Source organism: Amblyraja radiata, chromosome 23, assembly GCF_010909765.2.
Source record: "Amblyraja radiata isolate CabotCenter1 chromosome 23, sAmbRad1.1.pri, whole genome shotgun sequence".
Classification (NCBI taxonomy): Eukaryota; Metazoa; Chordata; class Chondrichthyes; order Rajiformes; family Rajidae; genus Amblyraja; species Amblyraja radiata.
This window is the reverse complement of record NC_045978.1, coordinates 1,020,205-1,039,902: the sequence shown is the minus strand read 5'-3', so window position 1 is coordinate 1,039,902 and position 19,698 is coordinate 1,020,205. Positions and strand designations below refer to the sequence as shown.

General features: G+C 47.0%; 1 protein-coding gene across 3 annotated transcripts in view; it reads right to left on the bottom strand.

Moving 5' to 3' along the window:
- Positions 1–16,207, bottom strand: part of ptprt (protein tyrosine phosphatase receptor type T) — a 588,177-nt gene extending 571,970 nt beyond the window's left edge. For all 3 annotated transcript variants that reach the window (XM_033041307.1, XM_033041304.1, XM_033041305.1), the window contains exon 1: positions 15,485–16,207. In XM_033041307.1, coding sequence (XP_032897198.1) covers positions 15,485–15,557 — 73 coding nt within the window. In that variant the 5' untranslated portion in view covers positions 15,558–16,207. The remainder of the gene's footprint in view (positions 1–15,484) is intronic.
- Positions 16,208–19,698: the final 3,491 nt, after the last annotated feature.

Sequence of the window (19,698 nt, the reverse complement as noted above, 5' to 3'; positions counted from 1 at the left end):
TCATATGCTGAGAGAATTGAGCGGCTGGGCTTGTACACTCTGGAGTTTACAAGGATGAGAGGGAATCTTATTGAAACATATAAGATTGTTAAGGGTTTGGACACGCTAGAGGCAGGAAACATGTTCCCGATGTTGGGGGAGTCCAGAACCAGGGGCCACCGTTTAAGAATAAGGGGTAAGCAATTTAGAACGGAGATGAGGAAACACTTTTTCTCACAGAGAGTTGTGAGTCTGTGGAATTCTCTGCCTTGGAGGGCGGTGGAGGCCGGTTCCCTGGATACTTTCAAGAGAGAGCTAGATAGGGCTCTTAAAGATAGCGGAGTCGGGGGATATGGGGAGAAGGCAGGAACGGGGTACTGATTGGGGATGATCAGCCATGATCACATTGAATGGCGGTGCTGGCTGGAAGGGCTGAATGGCCTACTCCTGCACCTATTGTCTGTTGATTGGCATTCTCTTTTTGTTAATAATGTTCACAGGATTATCAAGTAGCATTCAAAATAAATGACATAAACTTAAAACCTTTAGATGATGCAGTTATGTGTGGGATTGGGCAACTATTATGTGGTGAGAGTAAAATGATTTAAAATGATTGTAGTAAGCCTTGCACCTCATGTATCTTGGTCTCATTACAATGGAGAGTGAGCCCAACTATAAATATATAACGGAGGATAATTGCTATGCTTTAAGCAATAATCTTCACCAAACCTAAACAAATAAGCCTCCACAGTTGAACGAACCGGTGCAGGAGCTGAAGACGAATTTGTGAAAGGCTTGAAGTGATTTGATAAATATTACAGAAGAAGTGAAAATAAGGAATGGGAGACCAATAACATGAATATGGCCAGTTTAGTCACAGAGAGAATGATATCATTCTGCATGGCTGGCCCATAAATCTGCGCCAAGATCTAGGCAAGGGCACAGTCCAAATCCAGATCAGATGTCATCCCACCTATCATTCACCAGGATGATTGTCCTGCCCCAACTCTCTTACAACTTTCTCTCTCCCATCCCCCTCCACAATCAATGTGAGGAAGGGTCCCAACCCAAAATATCACCTATCCATGTTCTCCACTGATGCTGCCTGACCCGCTGAGTTACTCCAGCACTCTGTGAAACGTCACCTATCCATGTTCTCCACAGATGCTGCCTGACCCGCTGAGTTACTCCAGCACTCTGTGAAACGTCACCTATCCATGTTCTCCACAGATGCTGCCTGACCCGCTGAGTTACTCCAGCACTCTGTGAAACGTACCCTATCCATGTTCTCCACAGATGCTGCCTGACCCGCTGAGTTACTCCAGCACTCTGTGAAACGTCACCTATCCATGTTCTCCACAGATGCTGCCTGACCCGCTGAGTTTACTCCAGCACTCTGTGAAACGTCACCTATCCATGTTCTCCACAGATGCTGCCTGACCCGCTGAGTTACTCCAGCACTTTGTGTTCTTTGTTGTAAACCTGCATCTGCAGATTCCTGTATCTAAGGAACAGGTGATGTTTTGGGTCGGGAGACTTCCGATAACATCCTGTGCATTGATGACATTCTGAATCATTCTCTCCCGAAAATCAGTCTTTCCAATTTAAGATGCAACGCTGACACTGATTTTGCCTTATTTTTCTTTAACTATCTTGATTGGGGAGTTAGAAAACAAAGGAAATAAAAAGATTCCTCAAGTTCTACCGTTAAACATTTGGATTATTTTGTGCATGTTGATAATTATGAATCCACACAAAGAATGATACTCTGTAGTTTGGAACCTAATGCTTATTTTAACCAGATCTTAATGCCTTTCCTGTAATTAGAGACTCATTTAATGAGGTTTCAAATCAGTTAAGTTTCAACGAAGTTGTCAACAACATCTTTCGTGTTGCTGAGAACATTAATCTGTTGATAACATTAATCTGTCACAGGAATATATGGACTTGTTTAATTGCCTTGATGCACCAAATGTATATATTTCTCTCGTGGATATGCAAGTTTTAAATTCCCTAAAGGGTTTTACTGCACAATTAATCCCACATACAGAAACAAAGACTGGATCAGTAATCAGGCTGAAAATAAGTCTTTGTGCCCATTCTCGGTTGAATAACTAAGCAGATTTGTTGATGGTTTCAAGAACATCTTATAAATAAATCAGCACGTTGTAAATAAATAACAATTTTCTCGGCCTGAAACCCTTTCTTCCATGAAACATCCAGACTGTATCCCCAGGGACCCACTCAGCCCCAGCCTCGCATTCCAACAGATGATCATCTGCCTGGACATTGCGTCTGACAGAGACACAAGGAACTGCAGGTGCTGGAATCTTAGGCAAAATGTAAAGCGCTGGAGGGACTCAACGGGCCAGGCACCATCTGTGGAGGGAATGGATGGACGACGTTCCGTTTCGGGACTCTTCTCTGACAGATCTCATGTCATAAGGTCATGTGATGGGAGCAGAATTAGGCCATTCGGCCTATCAAGTCTACTCCGCCATTCAATCATGGGTGTTCTATCTCTCCCTCTCAACCCCATTCTCCTGCCCCATAACCCCTGACACCCGTACTAATCAAGAATCTATCTATCTCTGCCCTAAAAATATCCACTGAGTTAGCCCCCACAGCTTTTTGTGGCAATTAATTCCATAGATTAACTACCCTCTGACTAAAGAAGTTCCTCCTCATCTCCTTCATAAAATAACGTCCTTCAATTCTGAGGCTCTGACCTCTGGTCCTAGACTCTGCCAATAGTGGAAACATCCTCTCCACATCCACTATATCCAAGCCTTTCATTATTCTGTATGTTTCAATAAGGTCCCCCCTCATTCTTCTAAACTCCAGTGAGTACAGGCCCAGAACTGTCAAACGCTCATCACAGGTTAACCTCATTCCTGGGATCATTCTGTCTACAGTCTTCTGATCATTGGCTTAAACTCTTATACACAAAAAACAAATTCAATTTTCAGAAATCAATCAAATTTTCTGGTGTCAGAATATCTTAGTTGGTTTAGAGTTACAACATGGAAACAGGCCCTTCGGCCCATGGAGTCCATGCTGAGCGTTGATCACCCATTCACACTAGTTCTATGTTATCCCACTTTCTCATCCACTCCATACACACTGGGGGCAGAGGGGCAATTAACCGACAAGCCCATACGTCTTTGCGGGAGGAAACCGGAGCACCCGGAGAAAACTCACGCAGATCACGGGGAGAACATACAAACTCCGTACAGACAGCAGCCGTAGTCATGGTCTCTGGCGCTGTGAGGCAGCAACTCTACAGCTACACCGCTATAATCAGCAAATGAAAACACATGCGCACTCTACATCCAATGAAATCTTTTGTTATTTATGAACACACAGAAAGCATTTTGATTTATATTAGATATTTCTAAAAAAGTAACAACAAATCAGAACATCTTGGGAGCACAAAGCTGGAAATTGTATCCTGAGATATGTATGAACCTTATAGAAATCATGAGGTGTCTACTAGTTTAAATTTGTCTCCACCTATAACAAATGTGGCATTAGGGCAGCCATTTCTCATGTTGCCACTTGTCAGTGAGAGAGGCAACAATGAAGGTGTTCTCGGCATTGAAACCCTGCATTACTCTCACGCAATATTGGATTGTTGCAAAATCAATATTGTCGTTATGTTTAAACTATCAGTTCTGAATTCAATATCATTCATTACCATGGGTGTAGCAAGCCCCAATCATCCATAATGCACAGCAAAATGGTGCTTGCATCACCTTTGTGGTTGCAAGAAAACAGCAAAATGCAATATATTTAACATAGGGAGCATTGCAAGCTTTATCGCAGCTATTGGTTTGCAACGGACAGCCTAGTCACCAGTAACAGGGTTATTTCATGACAAGAGTGAATGAGAACACCATTTTATTTCAGAAAGAACTGCAGATGCTGGAAAAATCGAAGGTAGACAAAAATGCTGGAGGAACTCAGCAGGTGAAGCAGCATCTGAAGAAAGGTCTTGACCCGAAACAGCACCTATTCCTTCTCACCCGCTGAGTTCCTCCAGCATTTTGTCTCCCATTTTATTTCAAGTAGTTTCAATCCAGTTTACTCCCACATTCCAAAGATGAGCAGGTTTGAAGGTTAATTTGGCTTTGGTAAAAAAATTGTAAATTGTCGCTATTGTGTGTAGGATAGTGAAAGTGTACGAGGTGATTGCTGGTCGGAGCGGACTCGGTGGGCTGAAGGGCCTGTTTCCACGCCATGTCTCTAAACTAAACTAGTGCTGGTCTTTTAAGAAAGTTGTATATGATTAGTAGTCTGGAAGTAAATGGACATAATTTCCAAGTTAACGGAGTGGAATCAGCTTGATGTGGCAACCATCAATGTCCACTTTCCCCAGGCATACCACAGCTAACGGAGATGCAGACCCACTGGAGAATATGCTGAAGAGGTTCTCCTGGATTCGCAATAACCAACCTGATCTCCCGGTGGTTCAGCACCCCTCCTATTCCGTATCCGACCTTTCTGCCCTGGGCCTCCTCCATGGTCAGAGTGAGGACCACCGTAAATTGGACGAGCAGCACATATTTCGCATGGGCAGTTTCTGAACACTGACTTCTCCAATTTCAGGCAGTCCTTACCGTCTCCTCCCCTTCTCAGCTCTCCGTCTAGCTGTCTGGCTCCTCCTCTTCCTTTCTTCTTCCCGCCCCCCCCCCACCCACACATCAGTCTGAAGAAGGGTTTCGGCCCAAAACGTTGCCTATTTCCTTCGCTCCATAGATGCTGCCTCACCCGCTGAGTTTCTCCAGCATTTTTGTCTACTCTCCTGGATGTTGCCTGGATCAGAGGCTACTGGCCATCAGGAGAGATTGGACCAACTTGGATTGTTTTCTCTGGAATGTTGGAGACTGGGGGAAGACCTGATAGAAGCGGGTAAAATTACGAGAGGCAAAGACAGAGTCGGTCGTCAGAGTCTATTTCCCCAGGGTGGAAATGTCAAAGACTAGAGGGCACGGACCTTAAGATGAGAGCAGGGGTGAGCTTCCAGGAGATTTACAGGACAAGTTGATTTTCCTTAAACAGAGAGCAGGGGAGTGGCTGGAAGCTGCTGCCATGGGAGGTGGTGGAAGCAGATCCAATAACAAGATACAAGCGGCATTTAGACAGACACATGAACGGACAGGGATGGGTGGATGTGGAACTTACGCAGACAGTTTTACATTGGCATCATGGTCGACACTGAAACTGTGGGCCAAATGGCCAGTTCTTGTGCTGTGCCGTTAGCCCTAAGAGCTAAATCTAACTCTCTCTTGAAATAACCACCTAGTGTGAGTAAAACACTGTTAAATTATGTTGAATCTTGTGTTCAAACTGTTTTATTAAGATGTTAGAATGTAACTCTGGTTTCTGCCTCAACGTGAAATATGCAGATTTCGATAGTAAGCATATATTCTTCAGATGGAAGTGAAATAAAAATTAAATGTGCAATTTTCAGTCTTCAAAAGGGCAGTTCTTATTCCAGACAAATAAATGTTCCATTGCCTTTCGCGATGTCTGATTATCAAGGTGCTTTTAAAGCAATCACTTCAAAATCGTTGCTCTGACATTTACAACCTGACAATTCTCACCTACAGCTACAAAGCTGCTGTGAGGAAAGTGGAGAATCCAATTGCAATCTTCTCTCTGTCCCAGGGATATAATTTACTGTTTTGTAATTAATTTCAGGGGATTGGATCTTTTTATTCTGCTGCGGTATCTTTGCAGAAAAAGGAAGTGGCCAATTTGCGTGTCTTTGTTCTATAGAATGTCTTACAATTTGATGTTTAATTCTTTACCCAAGCACATTATATATTTCAGTTATTTAAAAGATAAAATGAGTCGGCCGTACCGATACGCAGGAACGAACTTTAATTAAAGTAGAGCGTTAAAGAGGACAAACAACTTATGGATCTTTCCTGTTGCGGCTTTGTGAAATGTACTGTATTTAAAGATAAACTGCATGTTTGATCTTTCAAGGACACAGTTGCCTCCAAGTATCAGACATTCAGTCACAGGACAGGTAAACGATGGCAGTTTCAGATGCCTGGCCAGCACAAGGTAAAAGCCAGCATGAAGAAATGTGAAATCGACATCGGCAATTGGGAAACCAACGCCAAGGACAGGAAACTCTGGCGAACCATCATCCAAGAAGGAACAGCGACCTTCGAAGCCGAGAGATGCGCAGAATTAGAAGACAGGAGAAGAAAACGGAAAGAGAGGCAACAAGGACCACAGCCTGATCTGCCATCTGGAATTACCTGTCCTGAATGCCGAAGAGCTTTCAAAGCCAGGACTGGACTCATAAGCCACCTGAGAGCCCATAGAAACAACAGAGCGTAGACCATCATCCTCGACCTCGAGGGATAGCCACGACGAGTGGTTCACAATTATTGAGTAAAACGCAAAGTGCTGGAGGAACTCAGCGGGTCAGGCAGCAGCATCTGTGGAATGAATGGACAGATGACATTTCGGGGTCAAGACCCATCTTCAGACTCAAATCTGGAGAGGTCAGACGTCTGACGAAAAGGGATCTGACCCAAAACATCATCACAACACTCTCTCAATAGACAATAGGTGCAGGAGTAGGCCATTCGGCCCCTCGAGCCAGCACTGCCATTCAATGTGATCATCCACAATCAGTACCCGGTTCCTGCCTTCCCCCCATATTCCCTGACTGCTATCTTTAAGAGCCCTATCTAACTCTCTCGAAAGCATCCAGAGAACCTGCCTCCACCGCCCTCTGAGGCAGAGAATTCCACAGACTCACAACTCTCTGTGTGAAAAAGTGTTTCCTCATCTCCGTTCTAAATGGCTTACCCCTTGTTCAGATGCTGCCTGACCCACTGAGTTCCTCCAGCACTTTGTTCTTCCCACAATTATTAACCCCATTCACAGATGATCCTCACATCAACCCTCGATTCACCATTGCCAGCTGCCATCAGGCAACTGAACCATCCGATCAACTAGAGAGTGGCCCTCACCTCCCAAAAGGCAAGAGAGTCAAGAAATAGGACAATGACATTCTCACTTGCTGCAGCACAACACAGTATGCAATCATAGTACATAACCGGAGAAAAAAGTTCAGTGTGTCTATATACACATTCACACATACTCAATAAATAAACAAATATTGTGCAATAATAATAATAATAATAATAATAATAATAATAATAATAATAATAATAATAATAATAATAATAATAATAATAATAATAATAATAATAATAATAATAATAATAATAATAATAGGCTGTTGTAGTTCAGAGCTTGTTTGTTGTCGTGTTTAATAGCCTAATGGCTGTGGGGAAGTAGCTATTCCTGAACCTGGACGTTACAGTTTTCAGGCTCCTGTACCTTCTTGGTGAATGGTGAAATGAGTGTGTGATCAGGGTGGGTCCTTGATGATGTTGGCTGCCTTTTTGAGGCAGTGACTTTGATAGATCCCTTCCATCTACCTCATTGGAGACCCTCGGACTATCTTTAATCGGACTTTATCTTGCTGTAAACGTTATTCCCTTTATCCTGTATCTGTACACTGTGGACGGCTTAAATGCAATCAATCATGTGTAGTCTTTCCACTGACTGCATAGCACGCAACAAAAAGCTTTTCTCTGAACTTCGGTTCATGTGACAATAAATTAATTCATTAACCCTTGCCATCCCTCTGTCTTCCCGCCAACCCCATACACATTTATTCCCTGCTATTAATAAATGACCTGACATGTTAATTCTGTTTCACAGAGGCTACCTGCCCAGCTGAGTCTTTCCAGCACGTTTCTGCTTTCATTGCCGATTTCCTGCATCTGCAGTTATTTGAGCTTTAGGATACTGAAGTGTTTTGGGTGGAGATGATAAACGATCAGGTTTGTAAAGTCACACAGGCCTCCGAATGGCAGCCATGTCACAGGATGGAACAGAATTCATGAATGTGTCTTCGGTACAAAGACATGCTGATATCCTGGTGGAGTTAAACTTGCGTAGACTGGACAAGAGTTGATGGCGTGTTTGTCATACTATGTTGGAGCAGGGATAGAGCGTGAACACAGGCCCTTCGGCCCACAGAGTCCACGACGACCAGCGACCACCACGTACACTAGCACTATCCTACACACTGGGGATAATTTATAAAAGCCAATTAACCAACAAGCCGCACGTCTTTGGAGTGTAGGAGGAAACCGGAGCACCCACGTGGTCACAGAGAGAACATGCAAACTCCACACAGACAGCGCCCGTAGTCAGCATGGAACCTGGGTCTGTAAGGATGCAGCTCTACTGTTACACCACCGTGCCTGGTGCTGAGCAAAGAGACAGGGTTAATTAGTGGCCCCGTACAGAATGCACGCCAGGTAGCAAGGAGCGAAGGCAGGTAGTCTGTGGGTTACACCAACGTTCACCTCCTGAGAACAGTCCCTGTACCACATCCCTCACATGTCAGGAATATCCGTTTTCCACAGCTACTCACATCGGATCATTCTTGAGGGCGACCTGGTGGCACAGCGGTAGAGTTGCTGCCTTACAGCGCTTGCAGCACCGGAGACCCGGGTTCGATCCCGACTACAGGTGCTGTCTGTACGTTCTCCCCGTGACCTGCGTGGGTTTTCTCCGAGACAGGTTTGTAGGTTAATTGGTGTAAATGTAAATTGTTCCTAGTGTGTGTAGGATAGTGTCAGTGTGTGCGGGGATCGCAGGTCAGCGCAGACTCAGTGGGCCGAAGGGCCGGTTTCCGCACTGTATCTCTAAACTAAACTAGATACACTTCCTGGAACTCTTTCATTTTTCCACATATTCAACCTAACACTCCCCATATTTGATGGAATATATACTACACATGTTAATGGATACCACAAAACATTATTACTATTGTGAACAAATGTTTAAACATTTATTGGAGAATGTGTTCATAGTACATATTCAGTACACCACAATATCCATGCTGAACATGATGCCAGGTTAAACTGATCTCCTCTGCCGGCATGTGATCCATATCCCTCCATTCCCCACATATCCATGTGCCTATCAAACACACCTCTTAAACACCACTACCGTATCTGCCTCCACCACCACTCCTGGCAGCACGTTCCAGGCACCCACCACCCTCTGTGTAAAAACCTTGTCTCCAATATATCCTTTAATCTTTCCCCCTCACATCTTAAAGCTGCGCCCTAGTCCTGGGATAAAGGTTCTGACTGTCTACCCTATCTATGCCTCATAATTATATCTACCTCTATCAAGATTTCCCTCATCCTCCGACGTTCCAGAGAAGCGCAGGCAAGTGGAACTAGGGTAGCTGGGACATTGTTGGCCGGTATGGGCGAGTTGGGCCGAAGGGCCTGTTTCCACACTGTATCAATCTATGACTCTAAAAGAATCCAAGTGTAAAGTCAGACTTCGGTAAAACAGGTTTTCCATAACCCAGGGAGATTTGTAATCCATTCAATTCAAGGGAGATAAGAATTTCAAATTGCCAAGCCAATCAGATTTTAATTAAAGATGTCTCTTGATTACACCTTTAAATCCAGCAGCCTCGTAAATAGTTTTTAACAACTTGGATAATGCACCAAATGGTTTCCTCTTTCTTGCATGAAATTTTGAAGCCATATATACAAACTGACATGCAGTTTACATCATAAATATAAAGGCAATGAATCCCACAATTATACTATCAGGTTTGAATATTGATTTCTCTAATTTTATGTAACCTTTGCACCCCTCCTCTCTCCATCCCTCCCCACCATTCGTCATCGTACTAGTTTCACCGTTGTCCTGCTTAGTTTCACTCAGTGTATCAATCATTATCATCTTCCCCACAGCCAACAATGGGCCATTGTGTGCTCCACCTTTGCTTCATCATCCTTGCTGCCTTTCATTTGTTCTTCTCATACCTTTTATTTTTTTTGTTCTTTGTTCCTTCTCATACCTCTAGATTCCCTCTCCCCGACTCTCAGTTTCAAGAACTGTCTCAAACCAAAACATCACCCATTCCTCTTTTCCACAGATGCTGCCTGACCCGCTGAGTTACTCCAGCACTCTGTGAAACGTCACCTATCCATGTTCTCCACAGATGCTGTCTGGCCCACTGAGTTATGGTGCAGCAGCATCTATGGAGCGAAGGAAATAGGCAACGTTTCGGGCCGAAACCCTTCTGGAAATAGGCAACCTTTCGGGCCGAAACCCGGAAGGGTTTCGACCCGAAACGTTGCCTATTTCCTTAGCTCCATAGATGCTGCCTGACCCGCTGAGTTACTCCAGCACTCTGTGAAACGTCACCTATCCATGTTCTCCACAGATGCTGCCTGACCCGCTGAGTTACTCCAGCACTCTGTGAAACGTCACCTATCCATGTTCTCCACAGATGCTGTCTGACCCGCTGAGTTACTCCAGCACTCTGTGTCTACCTTATACTATCTGGCAGTGGGGTACCAGATTAGTATTTCAACTTTCCAAAGTATTTCTTTTTGAGGATGATGATTGAGTAGTTATTTATATCTAATAGTTTATGTCTAGTTTGGCATTCCACCCTTCCTTTGTTAATTAAACAGCCATATGGCTAAATTATGTAAACTTTATGCTAATATTCACATGATTTAAAAAGCATCACATTTCCCACATTTAACGTGTAGGAAGTAACTGCAGATAGGCACGAAATACTGGAGTAACTCAGTGGGAGAGGCAGCATCTCTGGAGAGAAGGATGTTTCTCTGGATGTTTCGGTCCGAGACCCTTCTTCAGACAGAGGAAGTCTAAAGAAGGATCTCGACCCGAAACGTCACCCATTCCTTCTCTCCAGAGATGCTGCCTGTCCCACTGAGTTACTCCAGCATTTTGTGCCTATCCCATATTTAATGTTGCTTTTTTTACCCACGAACTTTAATTTGATTTAAAAGTTAGCAGGTTCCTTAACCTCTACAGTGTGTGTTCCTTCACCTATAACTTAATGAATTTGCAAAGCTGCTCAAATATCACAGGATTTTGTGAGAAGCAGCTGATGGTAAAGTAACACTTGGGCTTGGTCTGGACCTTCATCTGGTAGAAGAATCCTGATTGATTCGAGCCGCACAGATTCCACTTTCACTTTGTTTGATGTTGGCAACATGCTGCTTTCTTAATCTAATCAAAGTGCAATCTTGCCGGGGTTGTCCATGGGCAGTGAGTGGGCAGTGGGTGGTATGGCCACTCTTGGTCAATGAGTGAGCAGTGAGTGGTATAGTCACCCTTGGTCAGTGAGTGGACAGTGAGTGGACAGTGAGTGGTATTTCCACTCTTGGACAGTGAGTGGGCAGTGAATGGTATGGCCACCCACGGACAGTGAGTGGGCAGTGGGTGGGCACTGTGTGGTATGGTCACCAATGGACAATGCACAAAGAGGCATGGCCACCCTTGGACAGTCAGTGGGCAGCAAATGGACAGAGTGGGCAGTGAGTGGTATAGTCACCCTTGGTCAGTGAGTGGACAGAGTGGGCAGTGAGTGGCATGGTCACCAATGGACAGTCAGTGGGCAGCAAGTGGACAGAGTGGGCAGTGAGTGGTATAGTCACCCTTGGTCAGTGAGTGGACAGTGGGTGGGCAGTGAGTGGCATGGTCACCCACGGACAGTGAGTGGGCAGTGAGTGGCATGGTCACCCATGGACAGTGAGTGGGCAGCGAGTGGACAGAGTGGGCAGTGAGTGGCATGGCCACCCTTGGACAGTGAGTGGGCAGCGAGTGGACAGAGTGGGCAGTGAGTGGTATGGCCACCCACGGACAGTTATGGTCACCCACGGACAGTGCACAACACAAGCCTGAGCTGCTGTCACCCTCTGTGGGCTGAGCCTCTGGGTGCACGATGGACTTTGGTTATGATTACCTAGTCCGATGGTTATTATATTATTGAGTATTGCACATTCACCTCTGTGTCATCGTGTGTTTAAATGCCCGTGAAGCTGCAGCAAGTGAGAATGTCATTGTTGCTTTGCTGGTACATGTGACAATGAAACACAAGTTCAGACATTGTGGGCTGATGGGCCATTCCTGCACCGTACTCTTCTGTGCTCAATGTTAATCACTGACTCTTGACCCATTCTGGCCTCGTTGGTTTAGTTCTGTCCCCAGATAAGTAAAGCCTGTAGTATTGCAGTCTGTAAACAATGCAGTGCTGAATCTGCAGATAGAAACAAAAAGCTGGGGTAACTCAGCAGGATAAGCAGCATTTCTGGAGAGAAGGAATGGGTGAGATTTCTGGTCGAGACCTTTCTTCAGACTATCTGCAGCCTCGGTGTTCTGTCTACAGTCCAACAGAGCAAAGGAGCGAGAGATATCCCAGAGATCCATTGACTGCAAAATCTAAAAATGATTCTTCATTGGGTAATACTTAATATTTAACAAATGCACCAACCACCTGTAACTCGACTGGGTTATGACTGTTCCATTAGAATAACGATACTCTAATTATTTTTGACTGCAGTAACCTAACCTGCCGACTACAGTAACGTTTGCTTTTGATGAGAATGAATGAATGGATAACTTGCCCTGTCCAACACTCTTTGCCAATGTCATTGCCTAGGGCGCCCCCTCGTGGCGACACTGTCTTTGTGGAAAGGTGGAGATTTAAAGTGATGTATGTGGATTTTTACTGTCAAATATAAACCGATTGAAAATGCTTCCTCTAACCCAAACAAACATCAACTCAAATTGTGGACTTGAGACCAAGCGAATCGTAATACTAACGATGCACACAAAATACTGGAGTAACTCGGCGAGTCTGAAGAAGGGTCTCGACCCGAAATGTCACCCATTCCTTCTCTCCAGAGATGTTGTCTGCCCCGCTGAGTTACTCCAGCGTTTTGTATATATTTTCAGTGTAAACCAGCATCTGCAGCTCCTCCCTACACATAACTGGTTATCACCCAACCTGCAACTAACAATCCACCTTCATCATCGTTACTTTTTTTTGGAAATCTTTCATTTATAGACAATTAGACAATTCTTTGTTCTCTATCTCTCCACGTCACCGTCTATATCTCTCGTTCCCCTCTCCACTGACTCTCAGTCTGAAGAAGGGTCTCGACCCGAAATGTCACCTATCCCTTCTCTCCAGAGATGCTATGTCTGTCCCGCTGAGTTTACTCCAGCATTTGGGGTCTATCTTCGGTTTAAACCAGCATCTGTGCAGTTGCTTCCCACACTCGTCCTAAAATATTCATGGGACCCTCTCACAGTAAGGTTAGGGGGGAAGATTTTAACTGCAAAACATTGCTAATTATAACGTTTCACAGAACACAGAAAAAATAATTAAGCGCCTTTTATCAATAAATGTATAACTAAAATATTATTTCATATCCATGTCATATTGCAAGTAAATAGTCTTGAATTGGGAGGTTTAAGCTGCCTTGAAAAAGCTGTGGAGAATTCTCTCTCCAGGAACGCGCTCCTGTGACTAACGTCGGCAGATTGGCAAATTAGCGCATTTTCTTTAATCTTACATCGACGGAGAGAGTCCATAAATAACCCTGTTCCACCCGCTGCAGACATGGATTCTGCTTTAGAATGTCCTGTATTTGGGAATGTCTGAAGAAGGGTCTCGGCCAGAAACGTCGCCCGTTCCTTCTCTCCAGAGATGGTGCCTGACCCGCCGAGTTACTCCAGATGTTGGTGTCTATATTTAGGCGCTCGCTCCCGCTCTCTCTTCGTCTCTTCAGTCGGTCACAGATGCAGGGAGGGTCGGGGGGCAGAGAGCCAGATCTGCGCCGCAATTTTGTTGCCCCCCCCCCCCCCCCCCCACCATCTCCTCTCCACGCCCCCAGCTCCCTCACCCTACACAACTCAAACCCCCCTCCCCAATAGAGATTGCCCGGCTCTCTGTTCATCGGTGTGTGGGAAGGAACTGCAGATGTTTTCAAGAGAGAGTTAGATTTAGCTCTTAGGGCTAACTGAATCAAGGGATATAGGGGGAGAATGCAGGAACGGGGTATTGGTTCTGGATGATCAGCCATGATCACATTGAATGGCGGTGCAGGCTCGAAGGGCCGAATGGCCTACTCCTGCACCTATTTTCCGTGTCTATGTTTGTATGCTGCCTGGTTTAAACCGAAGATAGACACAAAAAGCTGGAGCAACTCAGCGGGACAGGCAGCATTTCTGGAGAGAAGGAATTGGTGATGTTTCGGGTCTGAAGAAGTTTGAGATGCTGCCTGTCTCGCTGAGATACTTCAGCATTTTGTGTCTATCTGTGTTCACTGACGTGGGTTGAGAACAACGGGGTCTCGTTGTAAAGGACAAATGAAGCGCTTAATACACGGCGCACAAGTGCTCGATTCATTACCGGCAGCTCAATGCTAGTGTGTGTGTGTGTGTGTGTGTGTGTGTACAGTGAGCTCATCTCCACAATCCACAGAAAACAGCACAACAAGCCATTTATTGATGGACTGGACTTTGTAACAAGGCTTATAGCACGACTTTGTAACAGGGCTTTTAACAAGGCTATCTACCGAGTGAGACAACGTGCAGGTAACATTCTGCAGGGAGAGAGAGAGAGAGCTTTGATCGCCAGTGTGGTGACAACCATTAGTTTGGAGGCACTCTGAGCCCGAGTCCCCGCTGTGAAGAGGCAGTGAGTGTGTAATGTGCAGAGTGGCTCCCGGTGTGGTGGCATCGGGCCAGTTGACAAAACTTCCCTTCATGCTGCCCAAATCGATGTGCCCAGCGCTGCTGATAACTGCACACAAGCCACATCACTTGACACCTTCAATACCCGAGTACCAACACCATCCCGGTGGCGTGGGACAATCCCGCGACACACACTGGCCGGTGGACAGACACCCCCCCCCCCTCTCTGTCCCAACTGCTCCTCTCCTACCCCCTACCGTCCCGACCCTCCACCCCTCCCGTCCCCCCTGTCCCTACCCCCTCACCCCCCCCCCCCCTCAATGTCCCAACGCTCTCTCCGTCCCTATCCCAACCCCTCTCTGTCCCTGACCCTGTCCCTGTCCCCCCCCCCCCCCCCCCCTCTCCGCTCGCCCCTCAGCCCGGCTCCATCCTCCCCAGTCCCACAACTGAACATTGCTTTTCTCCACAGATGCTGCCTGTCCCGCTGAGTTACTCCAGCACTTTGTGTCTATCCACGGTGTAAACCAGCATCTGCAGTTCCTTCCCACACACGGACAACAGAACAGCTTCCACTGAAGGAAGGAAACTTCACCCCAAAGTTGCCCAGCTCCGCCGACATAAACCCCCGGGGGTGGGGGTGTAGGTGGGGGGCGAGCCCGTGTGTAACTGCGGCCGCTGAGGCTGCGTGAAGTGTGACAGGAGTTACCATTACAAATGCAGATGGACCAGCGCCTTGTCCACACCGCCCCGTGTAGCGGGGACCACCCGCCCGCCTCATCCACAGCGCTGCTCCATCAACTCTGGCAAGGAATGTCCCGCTGCCAGCTGGGTTCAGCCGCCGCGGTCTGCAGTGCAGCCAGTGTCCAGTGGTCAGTCCGGTGCAGTGAGCTCCAGTGCATGCACTTACCTGCAAACACCTGTCCCGCTGCCCCCAGCACCAGGTGCCCCAGTAGCGAGAGGGCGATCAGAAGCGCGCTCATGTCCGGCCGCCTGCTCCTCGCATCACGTTGTGGCGTGGGTCCGCTGTCCAGTGCCCGGTGCCCGGTGTCCGGTGCCCGGTGTCCAGTGCCCGGTGTCCAGTGTCCAGTGCCCGGTGTGCGCTCGGTTCCCGGAGCCTGGACCACCGCTCCTGAGCCCCGCGCTGCTGCTCCTCAAGTAGTGACCGAGAGTCCTGGATCTCCCCGTCTCTCTCTCTGGCTCCCACTCTCTCTGTGTCTCTCTCTGTCTCCCCCTGCCTTCCCCTCTCCCTCCCCTCTCCCTCTCACGTCTGCACAAGCCAGCCCGCTCGCTCGCTGTTCACATCCAATCCCAAACGGCGGGGGACAGATAGGGAGCCCAGTTTCACTCGGGGAAGTGGTGCATCTGTTGAAAGCAGAGGGCGTCTATACGCGCTCGACCAGGGGAGGGGATGGGGGGGGAGAGAGTTACACGGAGAATGATCAGGCGCTGCTCACCTCCTGCCGGGAAGCAGATTGATTGACTGATATTGCACGACGTGAATATTTAATATTTCATTTGTGTTTGGCTGTGACTGACGTCCATTGTAACAAGCGAGACACGCTCTTTACACAGACAGCTAGCTTCCAACTAAATCTAGAGACTGATGCCTCTCGGTGAATGGACCTCATCTCCAGCAGGAGAATGTATCTTGCTTTTTTTATTTATTTTTTATTTTTTTATTAAATAGCTGAGACATTGTTGAGCTTTCAATTGTGCTCAAGCACAGCCTCAAATTCTATCGGGCTCCAACACCCACGATATGACAAACTAATATAGATAGAACCGACAGCAACAATCATAAAACCCTTCTGTTTACTTTTCCCAATTACCATTTTCTCCAATGTCACCTTTACAAATCAAAGCCCCAAATAACTCATTTATTTTAATTCATGCAAATCTTTACATTATAGTGATTAAAAGCCGTTTTTATAAATTCCCCATGGTATTCATATGTCAATTTATTTTTCAACAAGATAAGCTAGGCAGGTTTTGCTCCACAGTACCTGGAAACAAAGGGGAAGCCTCCATTGTGTCCGGAAACGTGGCCGTCGGGCAGGACTTCAGGTCAGAATGAAGCGCAGGGGCCTCCGGCCCCCTCTCCCTACTATCCTACTGGCTAATGTACAGTCCCTTGAAAACAAAGTGGAGGACTTAAGGGCAAGACTGCTTTATCAAAGGGAGCTGAGGGAATGCTCTGTGTTCTGTTTCACAGAGACATGGCTCACCCCCAGCTCCCCAGACTCAGCGGTCCAGCCTGAAGGGTTCTCCATCCACCGCATGGACCGTACCCTGGCATCTGGGAAAGGGAGAGGAGGGGGCGTCTGCCTCATGGTCAACTCTGCGTGGTGTTCCGACGTGGCAGTCCTGTCCAACTCATGCTCTCCACACCTCGAACATCTGGCGGTGAAGTGCCGTCCCTTCTACCTCCCGAGAGAATTCACCTCCGTTATCCTGACCGCGGTCTACATCCCACCCCAGGCAGACGTCCGTCTGGCACTGGAGGAGCTGCAGGCCGTGGTCAACAAACACCAGACGTCTTACCCCGAGGCATTTACCACCATTGCTGGGGACTTCAATAAGGCGAACCTCAAGAAATCACTCCCCAACTTCCACCAACATGTCTCCTGCTGCACCAGAGGACCAAACACCCTCGACCACTGCTACACCACCATCAAGAATGCCTATCGTTCTATCCCTCGCCCTCACTTCGGTAAATCCGACCATACCGCGGTGCTGCTTCTTCCTGCCTACAAGCAGCAATTAAAGAGCGCACCCCCAGAAGTGAGGACAGCACAGAGCTGGTCGGGGGGGGCAGAAGAACAACTCCAGGACTGTTTGGAGTCTGTAGACTGGGCAATGTTCAAGGACTCGGCAACGGACTTGAACGAATATGCCACAGTCGTTACAGACTTCATAAAGAAATGTGTGGAGGACTGCATCCCTACAAAAACCTTCCGAGTGTTTCCCAATCAGAAACCTTGGATGAACTTTGAGATCCGCACTCTCCTGAAGTCCAGACACAGGGCATTCACCTCCGATGATACAGTGGCCTACATGAAGACCAGATACGACCTTGGTAAGGCCATCAGAAAGGCCAAAAGGGACTTCTGCTCCAAACTGGAGGACGAGACAGATGTTCGGCAGCTGTGGCAGGGTCTGAATGCAATCACCTCCTACAAGGCAAAACCAGGAGGCAGCTCGAATGCCGGTGTAACATCACTCCCTGACGAGCTCAATGCATTTTAACGCACGCTTTGACAGGGAGAATACTGATGTGCCTTCCCGATCCCCCATTCGCTGCGATGGCATTTCAGTCTCAGTCACAGAGGCCGATGTCAGGAAATCCTTCAGAGGGGTGAACCCCCGAAAAGCACCTGGTCCTGATGGTATACCCGGCCGTGTTCTAAAAACCTGTGCGGACCAACTGGCGGGAGTTTTTACGGACATTTTCAATCTCTCACTTCTGAGGTCTGAGGTCCCCACCTGCTTTAAAAGGGCATCAATTATACCGGTGCCCAAGAAGAGTAAGGTGACATGCCTCAATGACTATCGACCAGTGGCACTAACGGCGGTGGTGATGAAGTGCTTTGAGAGGTTGATCATGGAGCAAATCAACTCCTACATCGACAAAAACCTGGACCCACTGCAGTTCGCGTACCGCCACAACAGATCAACGGTGGATGCGATCTCGCTGGCCCTCCACTCCGCACTGGACCACTTGGACAACAAAAACTCATATGTCAGGCTGTTATTCATTGATTACAGCTCGGCATTTAACACAATCATCCCCTCCAAACTGGTTACCAAACTCGCAGAACTGGGTCTCTGCGCATCCCTCTGCAACTGGATCCTCGACTTCCTCGTCCACAGACCACAGTCTGTTCGTATTGGTGGAAATGTGTCAGCCTCAATAACAATCAGCACGGGAGCACCTCAAGGCTGCGTGCTCAGCCCCCTGCTGTACTCACTCTATACCCATGACTGCGTAGCGAACCACAGTGCGAACTCCATCATCAAGTTCGCTGACGACACCACTATTGTGGGGCGTATCACTGATGGGGATGAGTCAGAGTACAGAAGAGAGATCGAGCAACTGTCCATATGGTGCCAGCGCAATAACCTGGCCCTCAACACCAGCAAAACCAAGGAACTGATTGTGGACTTTGGAAGGAGTAGGAGGGGGACCCACAGCCCCATTTATATCAACGGGTCGATGGTTGAAAGGGTCAAGAGCTTCAAATTCCTGGGCGTGCACATCTCTGAAGATCTTTCCTGGTCCGAGAACACTAATGCAATCATCAAAAAAGCACATCAGCGCCTCTACTTCCTGAGAAGATTACGGAGAGTCGGATTGTCAAGGAAGACTCTCTCTAATTTCTACAGGTGCACAGTCGAGAGCATGCTGACCGGTTGCATCGTGGCTTGGTTCGGCAATTTGAGCGCCCTGGAAAGGAAAAGACTACAAAAAGTAGTAAACACTGCCCAGTCCATCATCGGCTCTGACCTTCCTTCCATCGAGGGGATCTATCGCAGTCGCTGCCTCAAAAAGGCTGGCAGTATCATGAAAGACCCACACCATCCGGGCCACACACTCATCTCCCTGCTACCTTCAGGTAGAAGGTACAGGAGCCTGAAGACTGCAACAACCAGGTTCAGGAATAGTTACTTCCCCTCAGCCATCAGGCTATTAAACCTGGCTCGGACAAAACTCTGATTATTACCAACCACTTTCTGTTATTTGCACTATCAGTTTATTTATTCATGTGTGTATATATTTATATCATGGTATATGGACACATTTATCTGTTTTGTAGTAAATGCCTACTATTTTCTGTGTGCTTAAGCAAAGCAAGAATTTCATTGTCCTATACAGGGACACATGACAATAAACTAACTTGAACTTGAACTTGAACTAATGAAGCATGCAGGTAAGAAGTTGGAGTTACAAATTGGTGGGATTCTCTCAGCGCGGCATTTAAATTAAATGTTTTAAGTTTGGCACAGGTGCAAAATGGGTTGGACTTCCTACCATGCTCTTGTTAATGTGATAGGAGCAGAATTAGGCCATTCGGCCCATCAAGTCTACTCCACCATTCAATCATGGCTGCTCTATCTCACTCC